General features: G+C 48.9%; 1 protein-coding gene across 1 annotated transcript; it reads left to right on the forward strand.

Annotated features, from left to right (window-relative positions):
• The first annotated feature begins 2,365 nt into the window (after positions 1 to 2,365).
• Positions 2,366 to 8,526, forward strand: mex3a (mex-3 RNA binding family member A). The gene is given in 5 exon segments (XM_082552506.1): positions 2,366 to 2,877; positions 2,879 to 2,925; positions 2,927 to 2,979; positions 2,982 to 3,557; positions 6,743 to 8,526. Coding segments are annotated over 5 exon segments (2,028 nt in total). The 5' UTR covers positions 2,366 to 2,676; the 3' UTR covers positions 7,894 to 8,526.
• Positions 8,527 to 10,494: the final 1,968 nt, after the last annotated feature.

A 10,494-nucleotide genomic window follows, 5' to 3' on the forward strand; every position in this document is an offset into this window, starting at 1 on the left:
AACTTACAAAAAAAGAATAAAGCAGGGAAGAGTAGCCTCTACATTTAGCATGTTATTTATTCAGCTGATCGTCTTCAGGGCTCTCGTTGGCTTATGAACACAAGATGTGGTATCATTTGCATGAGGTCTTACATCATCCCAGAGTGCCCGTTCACTGTGGCATCAGCACGTGGTGCTTAGCCAACATGTCCCTTTGTGCTCGCAGAAGCCTCATTCAAGTGACAGCGGGGCACCAGAAAAGTCTTGAAAAGGACATCTGGCCGTGAAAGTCAAAGGGATGTCCTTTAGGGATTCTCGGACATGTCTTTACAGCCTTTTAAGCTCGTCCTCCGAGAGAGACAGATACTGTCCATAGGTGAAAGCAATATTTGCATGAGCTCTTGGACAAAGAGATGGGTGTGCAGCACACAAAACCACAGCATCTCCCCAAACATGCCAGTCAGCCTTTCATTAAGCACAGGGAGGAAAAAAGGAAAAAGGAGAAACAGCACTACTGTGACGAACAGATGGTCAAAATCATTGAGTTTTTTATGTGCAAGTAACATGACCTCAGCACTCTGGGTTTCACAAGTATCCTGTAGCAAATGCACACACACACACGCAAGCACAAAAGGACAAATGACAATTGTAGCCTACAGCTGAAAGATGTGAATGAAATCTCGACCTGCTGCGGTCCATTCAGAGCCAGAGAAGATTTCGTTTAGGGTCATAAAGATTATGTGATACAACAGCATCACCAGTGGGCAACACCCAGACTCACACATTCAGGCAGAGATGGGTGTGTGGATGTTGGGGGGGGGGAAACACTATCCCAGATCCATGCTTTTTATTGATTGGGGCTCTGGACTCCCAGCAGACCCCTTTTAATGGAGCCAGACGACCTCCTGGACGCTCATTGAAAGGCTGGTCCTCGTGTGGGTGCTTTTCTCCATCACAGCCTCGTTCTCACCCAATCCTCAGCGTTCTCCAAAGGGTGGGGATTGGGAGCAGACCCCCTGGGCCTACACTGTGGTCCTTCATAGATCACGCCATCATGCTCTCCTCCTCCTGCTGGTGCTGTTTTTTTGTTGTTTTTTCCCCTTTTCTCTAACCACGTCGTTGGCTGGAGTGGGGGATGTTTTAATCCTGGCCTCATACCAGGAGTTGTCCTGTGAGTTCTCATCTGCAACACGTCCTTAGGGAACAAACCCCTTCCTGATTGGCACCCAGAGAGCGCGTCTAGACTATGATTACACATGTAAATACACCTGCCGTATCAGTGTGACAGAGTCTTATCACGACACCGATATTGTTTCTATTCTCAGACCTGTTGTTTGGATATTTGTGATTATATTATTGCTCTGTTCTACGTGTTATTAAAAGGCAGAAGGCATTCTCACTAGAGATGCAAAAATATTCATGCTGAAGAGTCACATGCCATGCTCAGCCTGTCACTTAAGACTGTTTATTTCATTACAGCTGCAGCCCAGTTGCAGTCTGGGAAAACACCATGAACGATGGAGAATAAGAAAACAGTACATTAATGGTTGGGGTTAAATGCAGAATAATCTCCACAGTGGGAAAACTATTAGACACATCAACAGACTTCACTGGAATTTTACCCATCAGCTGTTTCTTGTATTTTCAAGTGCTGAACCTGAACTTGCCATGAACCCACAGGCCAAAGATCTGAATTACAAATAAATTATTGTGGAGTGGAAATAAAGCAGAAGAGCAAACATCCCCATAGTTCGCTTTGTCATTCAGGTAGCCTTACGCAACACATCCTCACTGTACAGCCCATATATGCACAGATGGTAAGGACAGCCTGAGTTAGACTGACACTCTGAGGAAGCTGAAAACATGGACATCAGTTGCTGCTCAGCACTGTACCGCGATTCAGACACCAACAACTGACACAACTTAAACAGCAACGTAGAACTTTGCAATAAAATAATTATAAATCTAAACGGGTTCCCACTCATCTCATTGGCTTGTTTACTGTGGATATCTGTAAAAAAAAAAATCTGCTTTCAGCCTCAATCGAATTAACTGAAGTTGCAGGTACTTTGCTGAACCTTGAGTGAAACATGAAACCTTCACAAAGGAGGGAGGAAACCGATCACGTGGGCTGTGATTTCAGTTTCAGGATAATGATTTGATTTCCTATCGCTGCAGTTGGGATCTTTGTGCTGCGCCGAGCTACAAGCGAGCCGTCGGCGTGGCTTCAGTCGAGGACATCTTGGGGAGTCGGCGCGGTTCTTTGTTCGCGGCGGCTCCGTGCTTTAAAAACAACACAAGGGGAAATGCTGTTCTCATGTTCCCCCCACTGCATAGGGTCTGCAACGCCTGTCTGACAACTCCCTCTCCTCACCCCCCAACAGACGCCCCCCCCCCACGCCTCCTATATAGCCTACATAACATCCTCATGCGCAACGGCGCCGGAGACAACAGCGCGGTGACCTGCCGCAAAGCACGGCTACACCGAGGTGGGCGGACCCCCTCCCCCCCAAAAAGAAAAGAAAAATGCCACCAACTCCTTAAATTCATCTCAGATGCCGCCGCTTTTTTCTAAAACCTCCTCATCATAAAGTTGACATCATCCGTTGAGCGCCATGTGCGCACTGTGCCCGCACCTTTTAATACGCAACTGTTTACATCCCGGCTGCCCGTCCTTACATAAGTGGCCAAACAAAAATGCGGCTCTCGGGCTACACTGCGGCTCCGGAGCCGTACCTTTCCGCTCATGTGATTGCAGTGCGGGGTTGTGAGGCAATGAGGAGCCGAGTCTCTTTCTTTCTGCTTTCTGCGTGGAACGCGAGCTGCCACATGTTCGTGAACCTGAGACTGAATGGTACAACGGGAGGGCGGCTCGTTTTGTCTCGGCGAGGAGGGGAAGCTGTGTAAACCAGACTGGGTGGAGCAAAGCATCGCCCAGCCCCATCTGTGTGCAGACGGCCTTGTGTCCCGTTTGTCCGGAGCTCGGAGAGAGACTACTGTACCGAGAGTCTGGCGGATAGAGAGAGAGGGGGCCGGTCTATGGGAGGGGCTAGCGCAAAGGGGGGAATCGAGAGGAGGAGGGGGCGAGGAGGAGGCGGCACGGGTGCTGTTTCTCCAGTCTCTTTCCCCTGTCTTTGTCTCACACACTCTTTTGTTAGCCATGCCTAGCCTGCTGGTTCTAGCAGGGATCATGGAGAAAAATGGGGGCTACGGCAGGGATCTGGCCGGCTCCGGCTTCGGAAGCGAGGGTCTCCTTGTGCCGCCCGACGAGGAGGAAGACGACTCCCGTGCCCTCAGGGTCGCGCTGGGCCAGCTGTCTCTGCTGGGGCTCGGGGAAGGCGAGGACGGCGGCGGAGCCCCAACAACAGGAGTACAGGACCGGAGCAACAATAACAACAACCACCACAACCACACGAACAGCGTCGGCGGCGGGGACACGGCGATTCTGCAAGGCAAGAGCAAGTTGTGCGCCCTGTACGAGAGCTCCTCAAGTGAGACGAAAGGACGAGGCTGCAACATAACAGAATGCGTCCCAGTGCCCAGCTCTGAACATGTGGCCGAGATAGTGGGGAGACAAGGTAAACCGCTGGCTCGCGGGTCATTTTCCCTCCAAACTTGAGCTTTTATCAGACAGCAGTGCATGCGCCCCGCCGTGCGTCCCCGTGTGCTTTGTTGTTTGTTCTCCAACTGTTACCTGGTGTTATTTGACAAAGAAAAGGGAGTGGTGTGTCTGTGTGTGTGTGTGTGTGTGTGTGTGCGTGTGTGTGTGTGTTTTTTCCCTACTCCCCCGAGACATCAGCCAGCCTCCCACTTTTCCTGCTTATATTGTTACAAGTTCTCGTGCACTCATGATTAGAGTCGGAAACGAGGCGTTTCGCAGCTTTAGCCTCGTTTTTCTGGACTAAATTTGCACGAGAGGGAGAGAGCAGGAGAGAGACCCGTTCCCTCCCGGGCGAATTATTCTACATCCACGCCATCAATGTCAGCGCACAGACACACACTGGAGCAGGGAGAGCACTTGCTTCCTTTGTCGTCTGAGACGCGCCAGACTGTTCAAAAAGGCAACGTGCGCCTGGTGTACACAAGAATGTCTCTCGGCGCGAGCCGATGGCCAGGAAAATCAGCGAAATTACACATCTGGCCTCAAAAATCGAGTGGATGTTTTCCCCCCTCTTTCTTTCTAAATTTATTCTGCTCGTTGTTTATGTTGCGCACTGCCCCAGTGACACAATTGGACAATAGAGCGAAGCGTGGTCACCGTTTTTGTTTTTTGGGTTTTCTTTTTCCTCAGATGAGGGAGTTGGAAAGTTCAATTCCAGACACGTTGCAGGTTTTTTTTCTTACAGTTGGAGGTTTTTTCTTGAACAAAGAGCTGAAGTTGAATGACAGCAGCTGTCAAACAAAGGTGTGAGTCGGGGGATGAGGGGAGGGGCGCATTAACACAGTGTTGCTGCTTGGCACACGGGATCGTCTTAAAGGGGTGACTCAGCGAGAAGTTGCACCCAAAGGTGGGAATCCTTCTTTGTTTTTTGGAGGGGGGGAAAGCAGAATATTGATATTGTTTGTGGTTATTTGCAGTTGTGCGGTTGTTTGGTTGCATACATGCTTTTTTCATTGTGTAGTTGCAAACAAGCCTGAACTTAAGTTTAAAAAACAAAGGAAAAAAAGGAGGGACCCTGGTGTTCATATGGAGCACTCATTGGTAACTGCTGTGATGAACCCATGGGTGAGAGGGGCAGGGAGAAACAAGGAGTGGGGGGGTGGGGGTACGGCGTCTGAAAGCTGAATGGGAGTCACGCCTTGGAGCTCAACACAAGGGACTCCTCATGAGCCCCACTTCACTGCACACTCTCAATGCCACATGGTTGTCTGTCAGGATAGGGGAGAAATCAGGGGGTTGGATGGAGAGAGGAGCACAATGACTGCAGGGTGGGTGAGGTCCCATCAGCAAATCCCGATTTATCTGCCAACAAAAACAAACAGGAGTTGTGATAGCTCCTTTCACTGACACTCCCCTTTCTTGCTTCGCTGCTGTAGTAACGTGGCTTTAGTGTGTGCTGCTGAGCCCCCCCACATCTCCCATGTCGGCTCCCATTCTTTACCCTGAAGTGTAAGTTTTGAATTTTAATGGGCTAACCGAAGACAGACAGAGGGTGGATCCAGTGTGCACAAGTGCAGCAAGAGGGCCCTTTAGCCTAGACCAGGAAGAAGTGCTGATTTGGGGTGGGGGGAATTTGAGATGAGCTGCTTTTGATCTGGGCCCTTCGTTAGCTGGCACTACATACACACCCCCTTCCGCTCAGAGCCCGTCTGGTGAATCTGGCAAACGAAGCATCCTGTCTTAGAGAAAGGGGTGGGTATGATTGTTTTCTCCTGTCAGAGGCGCAGGCATTGATTCTCCACCTTACGCTGGAGCTCGTCAGATCACGGGTGGCTTTGTTTTGAATCACACTTCACTGCTAATGCAGCTGAAAATTACGTTTCTTCACAGCGACCTTAATTTCTGGGTGTGATTAATTGGCTTTTGCCTTCTTTGTTTACATACGTTTCTTTCATCGAGACATCAATTTCAGCTAATTAAAATTTAAAATCTAGTTTGAGAGAAAGAATTGTTCTTTGAGCCTTTCGTGCCAGGAGCAGGTCTGTTAGGCCAACGTCGGGCAATGACCGCAGAGTGCATGTTCAAATTTGGGGCATGAGGAATGTTATCACCACCCTTCTGCGTGTACCAGCGGTTCCTGGGAAGCCAGTGCCCCTGAACAAAGTGGGTCAGTGTAGTAGCATTAGGGAGATACTCTGCTTCACCTTCAGGTGTCTTTAAACCTTTTGATACCTGCTGCTGTGCTATTCAGCTGGTTATGACACGCTGCGAGCTCTGAAGCACCTGGACTCTGTTACAGTGAGATCAGGGCGTTTTTTCTTTTTTAAATATGATGTTGTCCAGAGAGCCACAGTGACACAAGGAAAGCACATTTAATGTGTCAATAAAGGAAGAAATCTTAATGAGGAAGCTGGCAGAGTTTGAATACAAACCTGTGTGAGGTTAATGAGGTGTAATCCAAACAGAACTGCTGTGTCTTCTCTTACCATTGTCTTCTTGACCTCAGGTGTTCCTGGCAATCCTCCTAAATAATTACTGATTTATTATATGCCTGTATCCTCCTCTGTCCCATTACATTGTCAGGTGATTCGTCCTGAAATGACATTAACCTGCACTCTTTCACATTAAGAGTCTGCCTTAAAAGCATTTAACAGAGTAAACTATTCCACGCTGATCAGAAACAGGACCAATGCAGAGCAATAAGTGGCCCAAAAATGAAGCATATGTGGGTTGTCTGTATTGTCTGGAAACAAGTTCAAGGAGAGGTCAGAAAGTAATTGCTCACCAGTACAGTGAAAACACATGGCATCTGCCACAGCCGTGTCCACGCTGGCCGGTGCCTGCACCATGCGTCTTAGTAAGTTTTGTTGTAGTGCAAATAAAATGGCCCTCTCAATAAAGACACTAATGATTACACCCTTGAACTCTCATAAATCCTGGTAATTACTCAGCTTTTGCTTTGGCCTCCAAGACATTAGGTTAAAGTGGTCATAAGCAGCTCAAACATCAGAATTTTCACTGGACATAGCAGAGACGAGCATTTCTTTCAGCTCAGGCTGATCAAGTGTGTTCCTGGTTGTAACCCTTTTAACTTGATTTGTGTCCCCGAATTGAGCCGGCGTGTCTTTACTCATTTTAAAATGTATGTTGGTGTCTCTGCAGGTTGCAAGATCAAAGCCTTGCGGGCCAAGACCAACACCTACATCAAAACCCCCGTCAGAGGAGAGGAACCTGTGTTCTTAATCACTGGCCGCAAGGAGGACGTTGCTCTGGCCCGTCGTGAAATCATCTCTGCTGCAGAGCACTTCTCCATGCTACGGGCGTCCCGCAACAAGCTGGGAGTGTCTTTTAGCGGCTCCCCGCCCACACCTTTGCCAGGTCAGACCACCATTCAGGTGAGAGTGCCATACCGTGTTGTCGGGCTGGTGGTGGGGCCTAAAGGCTCCACCATAAAACGCATCCAGCAGCAGACCTGCACTTACATTGTCACTCCGAGTCGAGACCGCGACCCGGTCTTTGAGATCACAGGCTCCCCGAGTAACGCTGAGCGGGCCCGCGAGGAGATCGAAGCACATATCGCCTTTCGAACGGGAGGCCTGCACGACCACAACAACGAGAATGACTGTCTGGGCCCGAATGGTGGGAGCAGCCCGGCGGGCAGCAGCGGTGGTCTGGAGAGCCGGCTACAGCAGGTGTGGGGGCTGCAGGGGGGCCAGCGCAAGCCACTCACCAGCAGCTACCGCCAAAACTTCTCAGATGCCATGGTTGGAGGAGGGGGAGGAGGTAGCGAGGGAGGGGGGATCTACAACAAAGGCAACTTCTCCAGCTCTGGAGAGAAGCCCTGCTCTTATTTTGGATCTGACGGTACCCAGAGCTGGGGTGACCCCGACTACCCCAAACAGGTGGCCTTCTACGCCCAGCAGCGCTCCAAAAGCTTCGGAGGCCTCCCGCTGCCCCTAACCAGACTCTCCCCTGGCTTACCCGAGTCCTGTGGAGGCGGAACCACCAACAACTCTTCAGTCACCAGCATTGTGCCCATATCCGGCTCACCTCACGCCCAGGCCCGCCGCGCCCACAGCGAGCCCACCTCAGCCGGCGAAGGCTTTCCAGGCCGTCTGCCAGTGCCGGACTCGCCGCCGGCCACTGTGCGGGACTGCATGACCTGCTTTGAGAGCAAAGTGACGGCTGCCTTGGTGCCCTGTGGCCACAACCTCTTCTGCATGGAGTGTGCCATCCGAATCTGTGAGCTCAACCACCCGGAGTGCCCAGTGTGCCACACCCAGGTCACACAGGCCATCCGGATATTCTCTTAAGGAACCATGTCAGTTTTTATCATTAGTTTTGTCAGTGTTTGTTCAATAATTATTTACTGTTATTATGATTATTATTATAATACACATTTTGGTTTTTCAGAAAATTTAAAAACAATCAAGCAGATATTTTAGAAGGCACTGCTTGCTTTACTAAAAAGTATAAGAAATATTTTTAAGTTTTTCTTTTATATATATATATGCATATATATTTTATAAAAGTTTTGTTTATAAGAGAAGTATAGTACCTTGCATTTTCAGTTTTTTGACTGCTGCTGTTTTTCATTCATGAATCACAGTGAAGGCAGAGGTAGACAGTAATGTGAACATTTTATTATTCAAATTTTTTATTTTACCGTGAAGTGGGTTTATATTGAAGGAGGAAGATGATTGTTGAGGTACCCAGTCTGCACCCGACTAACCCAGAAACTCACTGTTGTTATTAGAAGGAAAAAAAAAAAAGATTTCTCATTGCACCTTACAATCATCTTGGTCTAAAATAGGATTGTCAATCATACCTTGAAATTTCTGGAGCAGATGTGAAGGTGAATTCAGCCTCGAACTGTGATTGTGATTTGATATAATTGGTCCAAAATATTTTGGCAAAAATGAAAATGTGAATAGATTGCTTTTTGTTTCTTTTGACTAGAACCAGACTTTTATTTTAGAGTCTTAGAAACCAGATAATCCTAAAAAAAAGGGATAGCTCGTTACATGATTTATTTATACTAATTGGTGGAATTTTATCGGCGTCATTAATCACAGAGATGGATGAAGGCTGTACAAAGTATCAGTAAAAGTCTCTTTCCAGTAGCCATTGATTAAACTTTGGCCACTGCAGTTTGTTGAAAAGATTCAGTAATGCTTGCTCCTCGTGGCACTTGAAAAGCATGTGGTTCCTTGGTTGGCTTAAAGCACTGATTTAATTTGTGAGGCGGAAAGCCTTGGAATTCATCCAGTTGGCTGCTTCTCGATATCCGTCTCCCCGATGGACTTGTCTCAAAGCCACCTTAACCGCGCTTTGTTTTGTGGTGGTCATTTGGCCGAACAATGTAGGACAAAACACGAGCTCCAGTCAACGAGCGTTTCACTGTAAATAAGGAAGAGAATTAGCATGTGGACAGAAGCCGAGTAAAAATTGTAAAAGTGTTCCCTTAATCAGCAGCACATTAAAATAGTTGACACTGTAAAATACAGAGTCCCGAGTCAGTAATCCCCACTCTTCGTGCCCTCCGCTAACAGCATTATGTGCGAGCTCTGAGGGGCCTGCTGTCTCCCCTGTAATTAGCAAAGCTGTACAGGAGCAGGTGTTTCATGACACACTGTGGCTGTGACCCCGAGTTCGAGGCCTCGCCTAGCCCCCTTTTCTTTCTCCCTTTTCTTTGGGAGTGGCTTTCATGTCTCCCCCTTCTTACAGTTCGATCGCTTGCTTTCGAAGGCGTCTCTCTGAGCGAGGTGTATTGTCTGGGCCCGGTAACAGCGTGGGCTGCAGAAAGCTCGGACACGGCCTGGATCCACTCATTCATAATTAGGCAAATGGGCTGGTCCAGGTGCGGACCGTGTGGCAGGGTCCCGCGGCAAGCCCCTTACCACCCCACCCCGATGTTAGCCAGCACAGAGGGGGCTGGACGGTCCGCGTGCAGCTGGGTGAAGAGGGCCCCCCGTCTTCCACTCCCCCTTGCCCATTCCGCCCCCCTTTTCCTCTCCGTTTCTGCTGCTCCGAGCCATCCCCAGTGAGGAAAAGGGGGGACTCTTTTGTCCCAAAACACACACACACAAAATTTGAATGCTGAATCTGGCAGCGCCTGTGAAATAAGGGGAGGCTAAGGAGAGAAATAAAAAAAAATCTACAGTTATCGGGAGACACGACAGTAACACGTTTTTACTGTTGATGTGACACAATTTGAAAATGTTCACCTGCAAAACACAGATTTTACCCCCCACCCTTGCCTTCATTATCCAGCTGCAGCTCCCTGAATTTTGGATGGGGTCCTGTTTGTGTGACGGCACCAGTCCAAATCGAAATTTCCACAAAGCTCCCCCGCCCCCTTTACCTCTGGGCTCCCTCCCCATGTCAGCTCGCTACTGTATGGGACATCCTGCAACTGCCCCTTCACTATGGACACCGAGATTTCAGCCCCCCTCCCCCCCTCACTTGTGTTAAGCTTCCAGAATGAAATCAGACAATTGTAATTGACAGAAAAGCAGAGGAAACGCCCCATTTAACTAGCACTCATGCTGAATCAAATTACACACCCTCTGCGTCTGCCTTAGCCCCAGCCTGGGGATTTCGGAGGGCTAGAGGAGAGCGGATGGGGGGTAGGGATTAAAGCTGTTGAATGATGGGGGTGGAGGGGTTTCATTTTGGTTGGAGAAGGAGAGAAGTAGGCTCCAAAAAACACGAGACCCTGCAGATCGTGCTGTTTTATTGATCGTTCGACTCTTTCAGCGAGCTGTTGTCACATGTGCGCCATGCGTGGTGACGACGGTGATTCAGCAGGCCTCTCTCAGATCGCACCGGAGAACAATTAAAACTCGGCTTCCGTCTCAAATAAAAAGAAAAACCCGATTAAAAATATCAAATTGTGTCTTCAGGCCACAGAA

Source organism: Aulonocara stuartgranti, assembly GCF_965226115.1.
Source record: "Aulonocara stuartgranti genome assembly, chromosome: 11".
In the NCBI taxonomy this organism is placed as follows: Eukaryota; Metazoa; Chordata; class Actinopteri; order Cichliformes; family Cichlidae; genus Aulonocara; species Aulonocara stuartgranti.